The 22490-nt window shown below is 45.4% G+C and overlaps 1 protein-coding gene across 1 annotated transcript in view; it reads left to right on the forward strand.

The window, feature by feature from the left end:
* Positions 1-22490, forward strand: part of PTPRA (protein tyrosine phosphatase receptor type A) — a 128800-nt gene that overhangs the window by 41390 nt on the left and 64920 nt on the right. The window contains 2 exon segments of the mRNA XM_052780815.1: positions 973-1067; positions 18227-18298. Coding sequence (XP_052636775.1) covers positions 18266-18298 — 33 coding nt within the window. The 5' untranslated portion in view covers positions 973-1067; positions 18227-18265.

The raw sequence follows: 22490 nt of genomic DNA on the forward strand, positions 1-22490 counted from the left end.
TATGTACTCCTGATGCCTTTCTTATCCTCTGAAGTCTAAAGGCTTTTGTGCAGCGTTTAGCAAAGGACTGCAACACATGAGTCTTTTGGCAGCATGGGTTTCCAGTTATTATGCAGTTAATCGTCAGGCTACAACTAAAGGAAAAGAGAAACCCTTTGCTCAAAAAATGGGTGGAAAAGGGATCAAGTTTTGCATAAATCAAGAGATTTATGCAGCAGCATGGTGTTGTCACTGGAAAAATTCATGGGCACCTCAGAGATAACGGGAACAGCAGTGCTTAGCAGCATAGGACTGTATTTAAAAAAAAAAGTTTGCCTTTGCCTTTTTTTTTGGATGTTAGAGAAAATTGTGTGGGCAGAAGTAGCGGTAGAGTCTGCGCACCTATATCAGGAAAGCTTCTAATAGGTTTCACCAAATATTTTCACAGTGAATTGAGATCGTGGGGGAGATAAAATGATACAGCTCTCAAAATGCCCAGAGGTTCCCTTGCGAAGGGTGGTAAACTGGATTTCTGGGCTTTGAGGGAGCAGCCGTGGGGGAGTTATCAGGAAGCTGAAGCGATAAATCCAGGATTACTGCTCAGATGTTTGCTGATGGTAAACAGACCCGTGAGATGTGCAACGGCAGCTGGAAAAGCTGTGAGCACCGATGCTGGATACGGTGCAAATATCCACGAATTGGTTAAAAAAACCTCAAACCCGCAGCGCTTAAACTAGTTCTGCAGGCAGAAGAGGTGGATATGCCAAAACTGGGAGGAGCTTTGATACCCAGCGATGAAAAGCTGTTTCCTGAGTCGGAGGCTGGAAGGATGGATCCTGTAGGTTAGAGTAACACGGGGACGCTGGCTTTCCTATCGCTAACTGCATTCCCTTTTTGCTGGGCGATATTTATTATTTCACTTGGGTTATAACTTCCTCGTCGGAGCACGGGGGTGTGGGAGAGGGAAGGAAATGACACTTGCTTTCTTTGCAGGACGTTTCGAAGATCTGCAGATTAAAGGCTGGCTGTAAGAGCTAGGTGTTACCGGAGACGGTAGAAATAACGCGCTTCAGAGAAAATTCTTGCAGGTACGTCGGGTGAAGTAACCTGAAACCTGGCATTCGGGGTGCGGCAGAGGAAGATTGCAACCCGTCCAGTTTTGCTTTGTAACGTAACACACCATGGAAAAGGGCCTGTCGCTTTTTTTAACCTTTTTTTTTTTTTTTATTTTAAACTTGCCATGGGTCAGTGGTTTTTGGGTGCTCCCAAGCTCTTGCTCCTGCCTGGTGGGAGTTGAAGGTAGCTGTGCTTTGTTTGCACGGTTGCCTCCAGAGCCCTGTTTCCCTTCACACAGTCGCAATCAGGCAGGAAACGGGTTTCTTGTCCGCTGAGCCAGCCCGGTTTTCTTGACAGCGAAAGCTCCCTCCTTGCTTTCTCCCTGGGTCCTGCTGGGAAGGTCTCCAGCTCTGCTCGCCCCCACGCTTCTCCATGCAATTCCTCTGGAGCAATATTGAGCCAAAGCTTTCGGTCGCTTAGCCTCACCTGGCTCTGTACAATGCTCCTTGTAGTTTTTCTACCTTACACCCCCCCAAAAAATCAAGCACCCTTGCCTGCTTCATTTCATATCATTGTATAAAATGCGGCTGTCACACCCACCGGCTTCCTTTTAGGTTTTAGCCGGCGCTGGACTCCAGGCGCCTTGAATAAAGCGTTTTATGCTGGGACGTGGCAGTGGCAGGCTTTCCTACTGGCATGACCAGACTCTCAATGTGACATTCAGAGCTGTAAAACACTCCCTGACAATAGCTGGTGTTGTTCAAAGAGCGGCATAAATAATCGAGGGGATTTTTTTTTTTCTTTTTTTGCAAGAAGAATAACATCTCCCCAGGCCGGCTGGGGAGACGGCAGGCTGTTTGCATGCACAGCACCGGGGGGGGAGGTCTTGTAGTGTGGAGGGGAATCTCAGGAAAGGGGTGACATTGAAAGGGGGACTTCAGGTTGTTATCTAGAAGGTTTTCAACACCGCAGTGCTGGGATGCCTCTTAAACGAGGTGTTGGGACCTCTGTTCTCTTGTGTACCCATTTTTATACAGAATAAAATAATTCCGTCATCCAGGTTTTTGTGTTTTTGTAGCATGACAGGCTGACTTTGTGGCACAAGCTTTAATTGCTGATGGGATACTTGGGAAGACAGGCTCACAGAGTGGTTCAGGTGCTTAGATGAGGCCTCAGGAGGTCTCCACTCCAACCTCCTGCTCCAAGCAGGGTCAGCTGTGAGGCTGGACCAGGCTGCTCAGGGCTTTATCCAGTTGGGTCTTGAAAACCTCCAGGGATAGAGATTGCACAACCTCTCTGGGCAACCTGTGTGACTGACCTCACGGTGGAAAAGCTTCTCCCTACAGTTTGAACATCTCTTGTTTCATCTTCTGCCCGTTGTCTTGTGTCCTCCCACTGTGTAGTCCTGTGAGGAGCCTGGCTCGTTCTTCTGCCTGACCTTCTTGGAGATGCTGGAAAGCTGTTAAGTCCCTTTCTCGCCTGGTGCTGGTAACTGAGTGTGCCCAGAGAGAAAAAGGGACAAATATATGTGTATTTGTGCAGCTACCACATACCTCAAGTTTTTCCTTGTCTGTCCTTGTGCACCTGGGTCCATCCCACCTCCACTGTATTCATAGATCAAAAGCAGGGGGTTGAAAGGTTTTCTGTCTTCATTTAATCTTTGGCTTTCTCAACTTAGAATCAGATAAATTAGAATTAAAATTAAAAATAAGGATTTGTTGAAGCTACCAAAAATCTGGATTAGCAATTCAGTGAAATTTGGTCCCAGGTCATTAGCCCATGTGTCTGATGACTCACCTCTTCTGAAACTTCAGTAGAAAACAGGCATTTCTAAGATTTTTTGCTTCCAGTCTTGACATTCATTGCTTTTAATACACCTAATAGGTGATGTGGTACTGGCATTATTTTGTCATTTAGGCGGCTTTTCAGTGCTGTCCCCTGAATATGGGGCAGAGCAACTGCTGATTTCATCCTTTTCTCTTCAACGTGATTTTTCTGTTCTTTCTTGTAATTCTTTCAAAAAATCAAGAATATCGGCACTAGAGCAGCTTCTTTCTTGGTAATTTCTGCAATACTATGGAAATAAAGCACTGAAATAAATGTATTTTGTACAGTGAATATACAGTGGAAAAAGCTTTTGTGCATCCTTTAGACTGAAGCTGACCCCAACCTTATCTATTAAAATTGCATCTTTCTAAAAACTGATTTAAATATGCTTATTTGAAAAAAAAAAAACACCTGTTCTAAAACTAAGCTTAAACTGAAAAAAAAAAATATGCACTAGTTGTGGCCATGCACAGACTCTGCTCAGCACGTGACGTGGGTATGAATGAGCCCTGGCAGTTTTGTCTCTGGGCTGGATTAGGCACAGTTGCTAGTGGTTACTGCACAGCCCGGCTCAGCCAGGCTCCGCCGTCGGGGCCGCTTGCCTTTCCTCTCCGAAAGCACCACCGAGGCTTGGGAACCCCATGGCGTGGCGAAGGACGTGCTCTGAGCAGGTGGTGTCGGGGTACGGCTGAGATCTTCCTAGCCCGCACCTGTACAGCATCCTTTAATGTCCCTTAATGTCACTTACTGGGTTTTTAGGTGCTTAATAGTCCTTTGACCTCCAACAGCATCCAGAGGAGGCTTTTGCTTCTGGGATTTGCTTTGGGTTGAAATGTTCTTACCTTTATTTTCTTTTAAAAGCCTCTTTACAGGATTGAAACCCCATGAAGTCTGGTTTTTAGCAAAGGTGCAGTTTGGTTTTTAGCCCTGCTGCTTGCACAGGCAGTTGTCGGTCCCGGAGCAAGCGATGGTGGATTTTTTTTGAGATGTAAAACAAAAGCAGCTCATGGTTGGTGTGTGCTGCTTTCTGCTGTTGGGAGGGAAGCGGCAGCCTTGTTCTCAGCCTGTTCCTGCCCTTGCCTTCCTGTGAGTCCATTGAACTGGCTCCTGTCAATCAGCGATACTTTTAAAACGAACGCGTGGGATAAAGCTGCAAAATCGTTCCTGTGTCAGCTCTGGAGCGGTGACTGCACAGCTCCGTTTGTTGATATACAGACATACCCATGTGCAGTCATTTTTGCACAACCATTTTTGCTTGTCTGACGTGTGGCAGTAGAGGTAGCAAAATAAAAATGCCGATGTCAGAGGGGATAGTTTAGGCACAGATAGGAAAGGGCAGGATGGCTTCAAGCGCCCCATGTCTCTGTGCTTTCATCTGCAGCAGAGCTCAGGTTATTTTCCTTATGAAAGTAATCCAAATCTGGAAGCTCCTGGATCCCATACACGTGTTCTAGACTAAGTCTGATAAAACCAGCTTTAAACTGCAGCCTTGCTTAGTGGAGAAGGGACATGGTGGTATGTAGTCTCTTCCAGAAGAGATAACTGGGAGCTCCTGTGTACAGTATATTCAGATGGTTGCACAGTCTGCACAGAGGATGCCTTTTGCTGGGGGGGGAAGATCTCCCCTCTCAGTGCTGACCTGCCCCTCACAGGCTAAGCAAAATGCATTCAGGTTTTATTTCAACCTGGCAGCATATTTTAAAACAAGGCTGGCAAAAGCAGCGGACTTGAGAAAAGAAAAAATACTGAAACAGTGGCAATTATTGGAGTGTCAGAGCAGCATGGGGGAAATGCAAGGGTACAGAAATAATAAGTGGCAGCTTTGGGGCAGCAATATATTTCAGAGAAGGCTCGGTGAACTGAGAACACCTTTATGAAAATTAGGTATTTGGAAGAAGCCCTCAAAGGTGAGCTCACCTCCTTCTAATGGGCTGCATGGACACAAAACGCGTGGACAACTTCCCCTCTCCAAGTTGACTCCTCAAATAAGGCTGACCTTACAGCCCAAAAGTACTGCCTGGAAGAGCAGAGCAAAGTACCCAGTAAATGAATCCTGGGTTTGGTTGTATGGACCACAAAAGCTGCTTGCTTTTAGTGTTTTTCTCGGATATTTGCTCATATTTCTTTGTCATCGAGTGCCATGCTTGAGCAAAGCCACCCATGACCTTGCATCGGTAGGTGCTACTGCTGTGGGTAGCTCTCAAGGCAGCATTGCCACCAGGGACCAGGCTTGTCGTCTTCTCTGTTGCCAGTGAAATTCTCAGCCCTTCCAGAGTGATTACCTCCAGTTTATACCTATATACCTGGAATTATTCCTCAAGCCGTGTTGTGCAATAGGGAGCGTGATTCCACATGTGTTTTATAAAAGCAGAAGAGGATTTCAGGTGTTGTGTTGGAAAATCAAAGCCCTATTTGGGGGAACTTGCGGTCTGACTATCCAGTTGGACAAGCTCAGCTTTCCCTGCAATTTAAATATACTCTACCAGAATTTTAATCGTGCCAGTCTCCATAACTACATTTTAACTCTTTAGGAGCATGCAGGGTTTCCAAGCCACCATCACTCTCTTGTTTAAATGATACTGCCTTAGAGGAAAAGAACAGCTTTGAATGTGTGTGCCATCACCTTCTTATTTCTCTAGAAAGCTTTTATGGCTGTAGTGTGTCTTTTGGGATAATCCAGAATATTTATGTACAGATCAAGAAGGTCTTTTCCTCCCCACCTGCCTTCTTGGAGCTTCCCCGTCCTGCGTGGAAGTGGGGATCTCCCTCTAAGCACAGTTTTTACTCTTACTCAGCCCAGAAGTTCCTCTGCATCTTTGAGGTCGGCTATATGATATCTGTAACATCTTGGCACTTGAATTCTGTTTTCTTGTTCTCAGTTTTTGCTGGGACTTATGTGCTTGAAAGTACAGCAGCTTCCTAACTAAATTCAACCGGAATAAACAGCATCTATAGAGAGAGCTTGCAGTTTATTGCATATATCAGCAACATTGGAGGAACAGTTATTCAGATCCGGGAAAATGTCCCTGAAAATCATTATTTCATTTATTAGAAGGAAAATAAGAGAAATAATCCACTAATGCTTCAAGTATCAGAGATAGAGAAAGGATTGTCTTTATTTTGTTTTGTTATGGTATTGTGGGAACGCAAGTGCACCTAGTCCCAGCTGGAGCTGCTGCAAAACCTGTACCCTGGAAATGTTGGAAGCTTTGCTGTTGATTTACATGTATGCAGAGTCAAACCCCATGTGTACGCTTGCTCGTTGATTATTACTTTGCCACCGGTGAAAGTTTCTGCAGCAAAACCTTCATTTGAATAGACAAGGTTTAGGATGGTAAGGAAAACAGGGATAGATTAGGGTAAAACAATTTGGTTTTGTTAATGCTGCAGGCCAGTAGTGGAAATAGAAAAAGAAAATTACTCTTCTTTTTCCCAGGAGACTGTCTTACCTGGAGCACATACCTCCCTAAGAAGTGGTAGATGGATTTCTTTGTTTTTCCTTAGGCTTGTGAAAAGTCTGTGAAAAGCAGCTATGTACCTCAAGAGTTAGGTATAGACGTCTTGTTGTAGCCTGTCTTATTAATGCCTATTGCAGCTGATGCTCCTGGTAGGCTGGACCCATCAACACACAGGGTCTTCTGATGCTGTCCTGGACCCTGCGGCAGCCGGGATAGGTTTCACTGCTCAAGGGTCTCCATCAGACGTGGTAGTGAGAGTGTGCCTCGGCTACTCTCGGGCTTACAGGCAAAGCCAAGCTCCTGCTCTTGCCCCAGTGCCTCCTGCTGCCAAGCCTGGAAGATCGTCTCAGGCACCGAGTGCCTGACCATCATATGATCTGCAGAAACAAGTTTCACTTCCGTAGTGCCTAATGCAGCAAAGAGCATGATCTATGGGGGTGAAAAAAACACATTTAGCCCTGCCAGAGAAACCTCTTGCATACAAGTCAGCTGTTTAATCTGTCACCCTCGTGCTTCCCACACACCCTCCCTCCACGGGTTTGTCCGGTGGATGGGGCAGGAGCCTCCGAGTTGGCTTTCTACAGTTCCTTCTGGTGACTGATGACCACAGGGCATCCCAGCGCGGCGGGTGTGATGCTGAGAGCTGCGCCGGCTGCCTAAAGCCTTATCTTGTTCAGCACTAGGAAACGTAGCAGTGCCAATCTAGTGCCAATCATTGTATTTACAACTGAGAGACTTTCAAATTTGTTTGCACTGGGGTTTCAGAGTTTGCAATACTAACGCCGAGGGTGTTGGTGGGAGGCTGAGTACTAGGCACCTTTACTGCTAATTTTTTCTTTTAAAGCTTAGGTAATTAATCGTATCAAACAAGTCATGGTAGCTAAGGTAGGAACGTGACATCTGCGTGGGGAGGCAGTCCTGGCTGGAGACTTGCTTTCGCTTGTGTGAAGGACCTGAGCAAATTTAAATTGAAAATGTGTGGTTTTAAATAAAAAACCAAACCCAACCATTTAAAGCAGCATCTTGTATTTTTAAACAAAAAATATGATGGTTGGAGAGGACTTCCAGAGAACCAAAGGGCTTACTTTACTGCTGGAGCAGGATCTCCACTAATGAAACAAAACAGAAACCCCTGGAGAAGATGGAGTTCTCTTGCATTCGGTTGTCTGAAGACTATGGGAGATCACCGTGATGGATTAAAGCGAAGCCCCACAGCTGCACACAACATCTGGCACCACAGCTTAGTCAAAGATTTTCCATCCATGAGGAGGTCTTGTCCATGACTTTTGGCTCCACTTTCCATCTCCAATATGTCCAAAGGTTACAAAATTCCCGTGGTAGGACTCCTCGTGCAGTGTTGAAGGGATCCTGCTACCAGCATGATGAGTCCCACAGGTTTTGTCCTGCCATCCACTGTATCCCTCCAACAGAAACATCAAAAGCTCTTGCAGAAAAAAAAATTGGGTCCTGGGTCTTTGACTGTTTGGGAGAATTTGGGTGGTATGGACCAGGAGGTGACTCCTCCAGGGCTACATCTCCAGAAATTTGCCCTATAGTCCCTTTGTAATGTAATAACACACTTAACGAGATGCTTAATGCTTTCAAACCTGATGCACATAAAGATTTGTGCTGTAATTCTCCTGTTCCTTAGGTCCTCTGAGTCCACATGGACTTCAGTGGTGTTTGGGGGGGGGGGGGGGGGGGAAGTGTCAAAACTCTGAATTTCATCCAGCCTAAAAGCTACAACAGAGCCAACATTAATCTTTGGTGCAAAGTGCTGAGCAATCTGCAAGAAATAAAAGCCTGGTTGTGCAGTGTGCAAAGGGTCCGTCCCCAGTTACTGCTGGGGCAACGCCTATCGTACATGGGTGTGTGTTGTTTCAAGCCGTTTATAAATAAATGTGAGCAAAAAAAAATGTTCATGGATCCTTGTTCTATATAAAATTGAGTGGATTTATTCGCAAACTTTATTTTGACAGTGAATCTAAAATCAGAGCCTGATAGTCAAGCCTGGAGGTGAAACTCCTCCATGAATGCACTGACGTGGTGCGGTACCAGTGCCAGAAGTGAAAACCCATTTTCCTTTGGTCTCTGATGCTGTGGCTAAATTTTTTTCCCCCATATTCAGCTTTCACTTTTGTTAAAAGCCTTATTCTGCACTGTCGTTGTCTGCCGAGGGTTTGTTTGATGTTCAACTGGAGCAGTACCGGGTTCGAGGTGCTGCAGAGGTGTGTAACGGGGTGTCCTGATCAGCACTGATAAAAGATCTCACGATGCAGATGACCGGCCTTTGGAAAGGGTCCAGGGTTGTTGCATTAACCTTGAGCCCAACAAAAAAGGTGCTGGGGAATCCAAGTGTTAATAACAGCCATAAAGGAGCCGTTGCTTTTTGAGCAACATGACTTGCTGTAGCTCTGAACTTGCGACCCGGAAGAGAAAAGCACAATATCCTGGCTACAACAATGTTGTATTTATATCCAAAGCTCAGAAATCCATCTGTGCGGAGGAATGAAGAACATCCTATCACTGTCCAATGCTATAACCATTTTTAGAAATCTGTCTGGAGCTTGTTTCTTGGGTTGCTTCCTGAAGGGTCACTCGGTGTCTCTGCCCTGGCTCTGCCGCCTGTGTGCACGGAAATCACAGCTGAAACCACCACTTGACTCCATCATACAAGCTGCGTCACGTGGATCTGCCTTAAAAACAGCTCCTGGTTGCCTTCAAGCAGATAAAGCTCTGCCCGGTGACTTGGCAGTCTTTGGGCTGGGGTTTGGTGAAATGATGGTCAGGAAAACCCAACGTGTGGGTCACGAAACTGAAACCTCTCCTGGTAGGAACGAGGAGCTTTCCATCGGGTTGATTTGCATTGGTGAGCGGAGCAGCTGGTGGCAATACAGCATGTAGCTGTGTTTGCCGTATCGGGATGGCGTTTGGATTAGGGGTAGCCCGTGTATCCCCTTGGTCAGACATAGAAATTCTTGAATTCGAGATCTGGCAAGCCAACAGCATGATGGGGATGTGGGTTTTTTTTCCCAAAACCTTTGGAGAAGCACAAATGCCAGCTTGCTACATTGATTCACTCCCAAAATGTATAGGATACGGCCAAGCCTCCTGAAACAAGTTGTATGTCCTGACAGCTCTGTTCATTGAGTGGGTCGGATTAACATGCCTTCCCGAAAACGGAGCCAGCCCCAAGCCACCAGCAGAAATTGGCCTCGTTGGCAGCATGCGTAGTGCTGCTGTGCCATCGTGTCCCCTTGCGCTGCTAAAAATCTCATGTCTTATTGCCCATCCGAGCTGCTCCTAGCAAACCCGGGCTGCACAGAGGACAACTGAGTCGTGCGAATGTTTTTTTTTTTTCCCCCTTCATAAGTATGTTTATTCATTAAGGAAGTCAAAAGAGGAAGAGGAATAAAAAGGTTGCAAAAGTTTTGCTAGGTTAGAAATGAGACTTCAGCATGGGCTGCACATTTCCCTGTGTTTGATGTGTTCAGCAGCTCTAGTGTCCCTGGCACGGAGCTCAGGAAGACTGATGTGCCCTCCCAAGATACGTTCAGGTAGGGCCACAGCTTGTTTACATATCTACTTATATCCATATTGGCCCATATGCCAATATTTGACTATCAAATCATCACTGATGAGCACCTCTCGCATACAGTTGAGCATCCACTGACTTCGCGGGACGTGGCTCTTGGGGTCGGTGGCCGCCTCTGCATGCCTGGGTTTCTTTTTTTTCCCCAACTATATCACTTCAATTTGTAGAGGAGACCTCTTTTCAAAACAGCTTTGCCCGGTCTCTTTGCATCTTCCAGTATTCTTAAGAAACAGGGAGACCTGAATTTTGCCAGGCACCCGAGAAGATTGCAGGATGCTCCTGGACGTGCTGCTGCTCCAGGACTCGGGCATCAGCCCTGCAGCCCATCCACGGGAGCAGAGCCAGAAGGTAGCTCAGAAAATGCAAGGGAACGATTTCTATGCGCGCATGCAGATATGGTGAGGAAAGGAAAGCAGAAAGATTTGCCAAGGGAAATGGTCTTGTTACGCACAGCATGTTTTCTTTATGTGTTTGTTTTCCCCCGCCCCGTTCAGGATGCCTAATTGGGTTTTGAAGATTTGAACCGGTCTGGTTTATCTCCGGGTGTGTTGTTGCTGCAGGCTCTTATCAGGTGTGTCGCAGTGAGCGAAACCATTCAAACAAAACCTTTTCACCTACGTTTGTGTGTGGTACGCTGAGTTCATGCATTTAGCCAGGGTTTGGTGTCTGCACTGGGGTGGAATAGGTCCACAATTGATGCAGCTACAAGATAACTGATTATGGTTTTGGTCTTTAATAAATTATTTTGGGGGCAGGAAATCCTAGGGTGGTTTAGTACAGATGAATGGAGGTTAGAAACATGAGTGAGGATGTATGGAAGCACTGGCACCAAAATTAAGGTGGCTGCATATTAGAATCATAGATTCATTTAGGTTGGAAAAGACCTTTAAGATCATCGAGTCCAACCATAAAATTAGTTGCCTTGGTTAGAAGCGTAGGAAAGCTTTACCTTCTGAAAACTGCCAGTTTGTTCAGTTGTCAGGGAAGCAGCCAGATGCTTTCTTTGCTCTTGATTGCTCGTTTAGCTTTGACATGCTTTTTGCTGGGATGAAAGGAGAAACATCAACAGGCAAAACTGCAAGAACTGCTGGGATTTGTTGCTGTCATGCCTGCGTGGTGGTACTGCCAGTACGGTAAATAGGCAGGTAGAGTAAATAGGCTGGATTTTTTTAAATTCTTTTATAGAAGAAAGGAGATAACAATTGGATGCTGTCCCATTTTCAGGCTAGGAATTGTTTGCCAGACTTGAATTACAGGAATTGCCGTAGCAAAGCAGATCAGCGCCTTGTGCCATTAACTCGGAGCTGGCAGGGGCTGGGGCAGCTTTGCACGCCGGATCCCTGCGTTGTGCTCCCATCAGAAACAAAGAAACTGTTTCTGATGGAAACGAAACCAAATTGGTCTTATGCTTTAGAGGGAAATAAAACAGTGAAGAAAACTTTATTGAACTTGTTTTTTAAGTCTTGCTGTATTCCCTTCTTAGCAGTAGAAGCTGTTGAAACTGATGGTGCAGCCAGTTCGTATTTTGTATTTTCCTTTTTTGAACTGATTTGATATGGAGAGTCTTTGGACAAAACCTTTTCATAAAGCTTTGGCTTAGTTGCAATCCAAAACTGATCTGCTGGTGACAGACTTAAACTAATTATTACCAAAGGGTGGAGAGAAGAGGTTTTTAAAGCTGCTGCTGTGCCAAGGTATTTGGTGTTTGGAGAGGCTGGGGAATTACTGGATGCTAAGGTGCTAATGCTGGATGGTGCCAGCATCCATATTACTTTTTAGGGAGGGAGAGATGAGTTTGCTTTCACTGCTAAACTACTTGGGGGGGGGGGGGGTCTGTTTAAAGAAGGGGGAGAAAAAAGCCACCACCCAGCCGCTTGTGCTCAAGGAGAGCTGCAGAAGAGCAGAAGGAAGCTGGCTGTGGGTTTTTTTGCTTTGTACCTTGCTAATTCCTTTGGCCTTGTAGCTGAGGCAGCTCAAATTTGCTCCCTGCTCTTGCTGCTTATGGAGCATCCCCCGATTTCTGTGTGCCACTGCCCTTTTAGTATTGTCATCCTTTCACCTTCGTTCTCCCTTTCCTGCAATAACTCGTTTTTATCCCTGCTTCCTTTGCCTTGGGTTGAGTTTGGCGTGCTTGCTGTGCCTGCTTGTAAACAAGGTTTGTGGCTTTGATCATTGATCCTCCAGGTACCTCTGCAGGATTCTGTAATATTTTCAGCCTGGGAGGTCTGCGGGGCACGGCTTGTCCCCGTGCTGCAGCCAGGCAGCTTCTGGGTGCTGCTGTGAAAACCATCCCTTGATATTTATAAGGTCAAAGCAGCAAAGAAATGCAAAAGTGCAGGAACGCTGAGGTCAAAGGCATTAAAAGCCTTTCACTTGGGCATCTGTTCCTGGGCCGGTTTGGTCTTTAAGCATCATTATTCTCTGAAAAATTATTATTTTTACTTCACGCTGTACAGAGCGTATTGTGTTTGCTCTCACCTGTGGTGTAGTGAGTGTTACCATATGGTTTGCCTAAAGTTGATTTGTTTAAACGCTTTTAGCGGTGGGTTAGCGCATGGTGCTTTTCTGCTGTATGTTTTTTAGCCAGGCAAAGTGCCAGCATGTCTGTCGGAGGAAAAACTCCTGGCTGGATCCTGGAGAATAAACCAAGCTCGAATTCCCTCTGAAGGGAGAGAGCTCAAGTCCTGCAGGTAGGATTTTTCATCATAATGATCCTGTTTGGCAGCTAAACTAGTGACCAGTTTTGGTAGGAAAATTGAATGGCTTCAGGAGCATCCCTTGGTACCCGTAAGGAGAAGGGAGGTGTGGTGCAACACCAGACCCACGCCCAGCCCCTGGAGCTGAGCATCACCGGCAGCTCCGCAATGCCGTCCTCTGCACAGGGACATCGACCACGGCCCCGCAGACCTTCAGGGCTCAGGCTGCAGGATACCTGTAGGGTACCTAAAAAAACCTCCATGTTTTGATAGAAGACCCGGAAGGTCTACCTTGACAATTACCTACACTAGGTTGACCTGCTCATGTATGGCTATTTAGCTGCATCTCAAAAAGGAGGAGCTGTCGCTTTGCAATTTATTTGTTCCTCTGTCGCTTTGCAGTTTATTTGTTCCTCCATTATCCTTGTCCATTCAGTTGGTAAGGTTTAGGTGTTCTTTTTCTTTTAGGGCAGGGATCATCGGGGATATGCTATGATACAGCCCCAATCCTGGCGAGCATCCCAACCTCTGTTGCAATTCAGGTGGGGGCTGGAAGGGGTAAAGTGCAGAGGCTCTGTTTTTTGTGAGAATGACTTGTTCCTTTGCGTTAGGTTTCATAAAGCAAAGTGCAGGGACTTTGAGTCTCCTGCTCTTTATTTGCCTTAAATACACCTTGGTGTTTGCACCATGGTGGTTTATTTTTCTAGCAGCCTCTCTCTGCCCCCATCTATAATCAACCTGTTTCATGCATCACGGGGGAGGTTAGGATGCAACTTTTAGAAAGTAGAGTTATTCTTTCAGGTTAGCGTTATAGCTTAGAAAAGAAACCAGCATTTCAGACAAAGCAAATCCCAACAGGTCTTCTCACTCCTTCTCCTCCATTATTTAGGCTTGCTTTAGGGTGACATGCGGCCGTACCTGCCGCAGCGGGATGCCGGCGGAGCACCGGCCTTTTCAGATGCAGCAGCTCACTCCCGGTGCTGTCCCAGAGGATCGTGGCAGATTGCAAACACGCTCGGCACAATCATACCATCCCAATTAGCATAATGACGCTGCCTAATTTATGCGCAAATTGCCCTAATTTATGTGTGTCGATACATATGATTAAACCAAGCACAGGTGGAACGGGGTTCAGTCTCAACCCAACCGTGAAAGTGTAAAGCTGCGTCCACCCCAAAATGTGTAAAAGGTCCAAAATTTCTTCTCCGTGTTACTAAAATATGGAGCTTTGTGTTGTTTTGCCCCCGCAGCTCTGGCAGCACAAGGGGGTGCGGGGCAGGAATAAACTCGCGGCAGGAGGTAAGAGAATAAAAGATTCCTGTGCTGAGATTTGCATGGATTAAAGGCAGCTTTAATTTGCCTTGATACACTTGGCTTTCAGGTGGATTACACAGGCGGCGGGATTTGGGGCCGTCTAGCCAACTAATACCTGCCTTACTTCTATTTTAATTATTTTAATAAGAGATGGAGGAGTTCTATAACTGTAAGCCACCTTTGCCAACCCCAGATTTTGAACATTTTTCTGTGTAATGTTTTATACCATTGACGTTCTTGATTAACAAACTTGCTGTCTTTGTCCGAAGTCCCACCTAGTGTGGCTGTTCCCAAAGCACTTTTTCAGCGGGGTTCTTCCAAAAGAGACTTCTTAGTTTGTGAACTTGTATTCATCATTTTTATAAAAGAAATGGTGTTGCGCTGTAAAATTTTTCCATAGTGAGCAGGATGATCCAGCGCAGAAATGTGCAGCTTGAGTGAAGTTCTCGTTTTGGATGCTGGCTAGCCCACCATGTCCACCAAAATATTCATTCCCATGACTTTAAGTATGCCTGTTTGCTACAGAGAGTGGCTGCAGAGGTGTAGCAGCCTTAATGGAGTGGGTAAAACAAGGTACCAGGCTGTGAATTGGGTTTGGGCTCTCCTACCAGTGTGGTCACTGACCTTCTGCTTGGACTACTCTGGGAGAGAAGAAACACCAAGGAACGGCACCATTCTCATGGTCCCGTCCATCTTTTTGTGGGTACACTTTGCAGATGTAATTGCTTTTTCAGGGAAGGAACATCCTACAGTTCTTTATAACTCATGATAGGGCCCTGATCTCAGCTGAGGTGTCTGGACACCCCTGAATTACTAGGAGCTGTTCACTCCCAAGCACGTAACTCATCATCCATAGCATTTTCCCATTTGATGATGGGAAGCCACCAGTCGAGCTGCAGTTTTGGGGCTCCCAAGCTCTGCGAGATAAGCTGCCTTTGTTATTCGTTGAGATATAAGCATGGCTGAACTCTCTTCTGGCATTAACTCGCGCTCTGCCAGTTGAAGGACTGTCCCTTGGACCAGTCCATCTCCAGGGGATGGAGCCTGTGGGTGAGTTTGCAAGCACACAGCTCTTAATCTTTCACTTGTTGGTTTAAAAAATACACAAACACAACCAATTTACCCGACATCTAACCAATAAAACTGTTTTGTCTTGTGAATCTAAAATACGAGAGCACAAGGTAGACCTTCTCCTGCACTTTGCTTGCAAGGTTTGCAAAGCAGTCTTTAATCTTTCAGCACAGCACCGTACTGGAAGACACTTGGCTGCTGAGTCCCAGGGTCTCTTTCATAACTGAGGCTCTGGAGCAGCTTTATGTTACAGCATTGTCCACAAATACTTCGATCAGGTCAGTGTTGAGTTTCCCAATGCTGCCGGACTTGGAAAATTGAATTTTGGCTGTAGAGAATGGAAGTTCCTTCCTATAGCCAGCGTGCCTTCCTTACTGTTGATGTGCTATAACAGTGTATACATTTACCTGGTTAAATTGCTTTCATCCAAACATACAACTAACATACACAAATAATAATTACAAATAGTAATCCTACTATTCCCAAGGCTGGTGGGTTGCAGCCATGGCTTACCACAGTCAGCTGACTGCACCAGATCCTCAGGATACCGCGTTTTTGAAGGATTATCTGGCAAGCGGATTACATTGCTGGCACGTTGGGGCACAGTGGGGTCAGGGCACGGCAGATGAGTGGAAAGGCTTGTGTGTGGCCAGGGCTGAATAAGCCGAATGTGGGACACGCCACCTCCTTTCAGTTCTGTTGTACATTTGCTCTTTGGCAATCGTGTTTCCTCTACGTGCAGGCCGTATGACTAATTTCTAAGAACAGATGTGGATGTAAGATATTCTTGTGAGTATGTATAACATAAGATGTTTCTACTCTTACATAGTCAAGTGACTTGAGTGCATGCCTGCACCGCGCTCCTTACCTGTTAAAAGGAACGAGGTTTATGAGTCACTGCAAGTCATGCATGCATCATGAATTACTCTCTTCTGCTGTTGCTGATCTGTTTTTACAGCCATCTAAGACACAGCCTGCTCTAAAACCTATTCAAATGTGTTGCATTGACTTTTATAAGCTTTTGTAGGCTCTTTTGTTTTCATTCTGCCTTTGCATTTGCTTTTTTTTGTTACCTCCCAGTGTGCGTTTTTCGTTCAGCATGATGTTGGCCTCATCCTGGAAGGAGCCCTGAGCGTCTACTGCATGTCTCTTTCTCCAGGCTTTGTAAAAACTCAGCTTCATTGCTGATTCCGTTTTAACTCTCAGGTGATGCTGATAATGGCAGGGAAAGGGAGTCCTTCCTTCCGTCAGCCTTTCTGAAACTGGAGATGAATGCAAAGTCTTCCAACTTTTTTTGCACTTAGCACTGTCCGAGGCTGCGTTTTGAATCTGGCAGCTTTGTGAATGAAGGATTAAATTGACCATGAAAATATTGACAGCACAGTTGCTCATGCCAGCTTCCTGATTTGGTCCTGTAAAATTTACCCCTTTGTTTTAAATGCATATAGCTAACTGGAGGATGGAAGGACCTCATCCCCATTGCACGGGGAGGAGAGGACAGGCTGAAGGCTGGACTGCATTTCCGCAGCCCCCAGACCCGTCTGCCTCAGGACAGCAGTGTTGCTGGGAGGTGATGGGAAAAGCTGGATTGTAAGGAAGAAAATGCAAGTGGTACAGGGAGACCGGCAAGTTCAGCACATCTGTGGGTTACTCGCTTTGAGCCAGAGACAAGAGAAAGCAGGCGCCTCAGCCATTCTCCAGTTGCCTTAAAAAAGAAATAGCGGGAAAGTAACCCAGCTCTCCTCCTCCCTGCCAGATCCAATGTCTTTTTAATCTGCTCTCTCTCAACTTCTCTTAAAATGGAAGTTGCTGGTTGCTGGTGGTCTGCTCGGGTTAAGCAGCGATTCTGGCAGACTTCAGAGCAGACGTGATCTCCAGGTCTCATTGCTTTGAAGATCCTGGTTTTATCACACTCGACTAAATCAAACTTTCTCTTCTCTGTGGAGGTAAAAATCAGCATTGTGCGCCCATCTGATTGAAGTGCTGAGACTTGTCTAATTGAACAAGTGCTCGAGTCAACACTTGAGTAGGATGAAAAGCAGTGAGGAGATCACCCGGGGATTATGTCTGAGCTCCACAGCTACTTGGCACCGACAAAGCAGATGGCTGGGTCGCATCCTACCCAAGGCTGGGGAGAAAAGATGTCGATAGGAAAAAAATATTAACTTGGTTAAATATATTCAACTCTAAATCTAGAAGTGCCTCAGGTCTCTAATTTCTTACTGTATAGCATCGGCCCAGAAGCTGGGATTAGTGAAAGGAAGGGTTGGTTCTGCAAACTCCTGCAAGAAGCCTGCTGCTGCCTCAGAGCTGATGTAGGTAAAACATATTTTGGGAGGGAGAACAGAGATGGAGAGAGCAGGAGCGACTTGGCTTGTCATGTAAAAGTGATGATCAACCAGAACAGTCTTGACTTAGTGATTACACCACGAGCCCCTGCAGTGCGGCTTTGCGATGGAGTGAGGAACCCACATCCGAGAGCTGGTGGGGAGGGAAGCTGCTTTGTGCAGACACATGAAAACATCACAAACATCACTGCAGGTCACCTGAACCACAGGGGCAAGCTTCAGCCCGTTCCCTTTAGGATTGCACTTGATCCTATAGCCAAAGTCTGTATCCAGAGACGTTTGGGCTTGGGGAAGTCCTCTGATGGCTACCTCACTGGAACGTGGCCATCAGAAGTGCCAGTGACCACAGTGTGGCTTTCTGGCCCCTTCCCTTGGGGTGGGAATAAATGCACATACACGGAACTGCTTTTTCACATGCCCCAACCGCTTGCGCCTGGGTAAATACACACTCATAGGAGCCCAAGGTGAATATGGTGCCTTCACTACGGTAAAAATTACCTACTTCTTCTAGCTGTGGACCCTCCTAAGCTTTGCTTTACTTTACCACAAACAGCAGTGCACCTATCAAGTGAAGCTGTGAACATCAGAGTCTCCTCCTCATTTGTAACTGCTGCTGCTGACCTGTAATCACCTGCTGCTGCCTCTGCCCAAAAGCACTTTTAACCCTGGAAACTCCCACGATTTTGCCTTCTGTATTTAAAAGTTATTTTCATTTTTTCAAGTGTGTCTTTAGGTTGAGCAATAATGAAAAGCAGCATTTTGCATATAGGTAAAATGAAGCGGAATCACCTTGCTGGCAGCAGTAAAAATACTGTTGTCCAAAGATGTTGCTGAATTTTAACTCTTTGGTTTTAAAAGCTTTTTTTTTTTGGTTTGTTTGCAGGGGCACCACTGGAAGAACCTTTATGGGCTCCTAATGACATGCAGGTGGACGATTTGCTTATAATAATTAAGGTAGGAAGAAGTGTTGTTAATTTTGGCCTCTTGGCATTTGTCCTCTCTTTGAAATAAAATTGTGCTGGCCAGTGGCCAGCCAGTCATCACTCTGTTTTGGGGTTCAGTACACAACAATGGCAGTATGGAGCAGCACACAGCCAAGACATTAACTTTTGTTAAAGTGTCCCTTTAAACACAGAGGGAAGGGAAGTCTTATTTAAGAACTACCTGGGAATGTAACTAAGTGGAAAAAATCTGACTTCCTCCCCCAAAGGATAATAAGGTCTCTGTTGGTGCAGAGTTGGAAGGGGCATGACTCTTATTTGAGAGCACTCAGCACAGGGATTTTTTTGTTCTGCTGAAACGTAGTGGTTGAGTTGGAATTCAGGTTCTAACTTGCCATCTAAACAAAAAAAAAAAACCCCAAACCTAAAAATATATTTTACTAGTTTATTTTCATAATCTTGAGCTTCTGTGGAAAGCTGGTCTATCTCCAAATGTGGCAAGAGAGTACTCAATTCTTGATTAATGAAATGGAGGAAAATCCCTGATGTTAAAAGCACTAAACTATTGGACAACCTTGGAAAACAAAACACAAATGTGTGCAGAGTTAAATCTATTTATGAGTGGGTTTTATGATATTTTAATGTCTATATTCTTGTCTTGCTGGGTCATTTCTGCCATGGCTGTTGTGCTTAGAAGCATCATCAGGGTGGTGCAATGGTCGCTGCTGGTCTCTGCCTCCTGTTGCAATAGGAAAGAGGGTCTTCACCATAGTCACCATACAGACTCCTAAATGTGAGTCGACCTTTCCCCTTGCAGTCAAAAAAACCCAGGAGGGCAGGAGCAGAAAGCAAGCGATTTGCAATGCAAAAGTTGTCTTGAATTTACTCAGGCAAGAGAACCCTATGCCTTTCCAGGCTTTGCTCTACCCACTCTCATAACATTTCAATTTACAAGCCTGAAGAGGTGGTAGAGCTGTCTCTGAGTTCCCACAAATATAACAAACCTCTGCAATGTGCAAATACCCTAAATATAGCAAAATTGGATGTTCTGCTTTGGAGCCCTGTGAGGTGTTTGGTGAGACCAACATCATGGCAAGGATTTTGTTCTTGCATTTATTTGGACTGTAAATGTGTAAGAAAGTATTATGGGTGAACGTGGAGTGTGTTACATCTATCGTACTTTAACACGGGCTTTGCTTTATGTTGCAATTGGGGTTTACACTTCTTATTAGCACGGGCAAAATTAGTGGTTTGGTTGGTGTTTAATGTCGGATAGTTTACTGGCTGAGTAGTTGGAGGGAGAGGGGGAAATTCAAGCTGTAACAAGAGCAAATTCTTTTAATACAGGTTTACGGTTCTCAAATGTATTTCTACTTTTTGTTTGGCTTGTGATAAGATGCACTACTGTGGAATTTGCTTGGAGCAGGGATTTGCATGAATTATTGTTTCTTACAAAACGAACATCTGTGCAAGCCTTCTCCCTGTACTCCACGGTACCAGAGCACCCATTAGGGGAAGGATTTGTGTGCTTGGATGCAGCGGTCAGCAAAAGCCAAGTGCTTGGGGGAAGGGAAGATGGAATAAAAGGAACAAAGCTGCTGAAACCAAGGGGAAGACTCCTTCTGGTCTGTGCAACAGCGTCTGGATGTGTGTGTTTATGTGCTGACTTCTTTCCTTCTCATCCCAGCGCGATTTTTTTAAAAGCAACATCCTCCTGTTAGGAGAAACTTGGGACAATTATGCTTGGCCTCTTGCAGAGTGCAGTTTTGTATTTAGGAAGTATAATGTCATCAATCGCAGGAGCTGCTGATTGAAATAGTGTGGCCCAAAAATACGTAGAAGATAGGAGTAAACAATCATTATGGATGGTCTCTTGATTCTGCACTTAAAGCATTTCATTTGAAGGGTTTCACATTCTCGTAGAGAGATCTTTCTGTAAATCGCTAATTAAGCAAATTAGCTACAGTGTCATCAGTCTGTCTACAAAAAGCAAGAAGCTGACGTTTTGAAGAAACCTTCAAGCTGCAGACTCAAATTATCCAATATTTAAAATTACGATGTCTCACAGGAATAGGAAGAGCAATGAAAGGATCACTTGAAGTTTGGGTGACTTAAAACCAGGTTTCATGTAGAAAGGCAAGCTTTTTTATTTTACTCAAAATTCTACATGGATGCTAAACCTGTCATCCTCACTTAAAATTTGACTAAACCTGATGGTATTAAATAATTTGCTTCTAATTCTTTATTTTCTTTTTATAGAGAGTAGAAAAGGTTAAGGTAAACATGTTGGGATGTTCATCTAAAATACTTTGTGTAATGTACTTATTTTCTCAAAAATTGGCTTTAATAGGGGAAAATGAGGAGGGGAATTTCTTCATTTACTGAAATAAATCCCCATGACACAGAGCATCAGGTGCAGGTGTGAGCGATGAGACAGGTAGGGCATTAGTGGTCCCACCATTCGTGTGAATGGTCCTGGGTCAGGAAGAGCACCAGTGCATGTTGAAAGCAGTAGGAGCGAGGTGTATAATGTGATGGAGACATGGCATTGTGTTGAGCTGTCTGTATTTGAGAATGCAAAACATTGCCAGATACACTGATTAATAATTGCCATCTGATGCGGATACCGTCCAGGCTGTGTGTGTGTCCTGGCACCAGTGGGTTTTTTGAGTGTGTTACGGTTGTGCATATGGTTGGAGGTAAGTACAGGCTTACAGCAAGCTACTCAAAAGGGCAGAAAACCATCCAAGCGTGGAGGTGACAGTCATATCGATACTGGTGCAGTGCCAAGCTGAGTGCCGTGTTGTGTTGAGTGAGTACTAAAACCACGTATCTTGTTTCAACAAAATCCATCCAAAGCTATTTGCTACCTTCAGACCATCCATATCCTTCCCTGTGCCTTTTCCAGCTGTGTTGCCAACATGTTTTGGGAGGTGGGAGCCAAGCAGACGTGCCCTGTGGATTTGCAGAAGGGCTTGACATGTGTGGTTTTCTTCTCACTGGTTCCAGCAGTGCCGATCGCTGAGCTGATGTTTTTGGTGCTACCCACAATAACTGAAAGATCTTTCCTGTGAGATAAGAGTCAGTAATTGTGGTTGCCTCGTTCCTCTGGTATGCGTTCCCGTATTAACTTGAAATTTAATTTGTCATCAGCGTGCTGCTGCTGCGTGGCTCTGTCCCCTCCAGCTGTAGCCACCAGCGTGGAGTCACCGGCTGCTGCAGCAGTCAGACCCTGCACCCTGTCTCTTAAGGATTGCTCTTCAAAAAAGTGCGATAGTGCCATAGCTTGATCTTCTCATTGAGTCCATGCAGTTGGGAGCAAACTGCAGGAGAAGCGAAGAGGAGGTGACGGGTTAGGTCCCATCTCAGTCCTGCACTGGTTCACCCTGGTGGCTTTTGCACTGGATGGTGTCCAAGCCAAGAAGTGCTTTTTCCCCCGCTTGGAAGATTTGCTCCTGTAGTTTCAGATGAAGCCACCAACAGCTGTGGTCCTTCTCAAACCTTTAAAATTGCTGTCAAATTTTGGTATTTGTTGATGTGTACGCTGACCCTTGGAGGGCTTTTTGGAAGCGTGGAGGTTGCCCTGAGACCTGAAATCACAAATTACTGGTGCTCCTAAATTCTGTAGGTACTTCTCCCCACCTCTTTCCTATGAAGCTTCAAACAGCTACATGGAATTTCTCGTCACCGATGTGAGCTGACCTGGCCTGCTGCATGCTAAAAGTACCCTGGGATTTGTATGAACTGTTTCACAGACCGTCAGGACTAAGCACACACTTCCAGCGTTCGGCTGTTGAAGCTGACTGCAGGCTGGGGACATGAAGGAGACAACTGCTTACAGAAACCACACCGGGCAGCATGTTGGGACCTGCAACCCGTACCCGGAGCTGCTGTGTATAAACACACACATCCACACTCTGTCCTATTTCTGACAACTACCTCCCTGAATAGTAATTTTTTTTTTTTTCAGTAGCTTGTTCTGCAAGCAGGTTTCCTCTTGCAGGTGTTTAGGAAGACCTCATTTTTATGTTAATTTGGCGTAACTATCAGTGCACAGACATCAACTGCTCTTGCGTCCTTCTGAGTCGTGTCATTTTTATTGAAATTCGGTCCTGAAAAACTGATTCGAGCAGCTGACATACCTGTCACCTGAGTCAAACAGAAAACTGCACCAAGTTGGTGGTTGCCTCAAAAATACGTTGCCA

The sequence above is a fragment of the Harpia harpyja genome, chromosome 2 (genome assembly GCF_026419915.1).
Source record: "Harpia harpyja isolate bHarHar1 chromosome 2, bHarHar1 primary haplotype, whole genome shotgun sequence".
NCBI lineage: Eukaryota > Metazoa > Chordata > Aves > Accipitriformes > Accipitridae > Harpia > Harpia harpyja.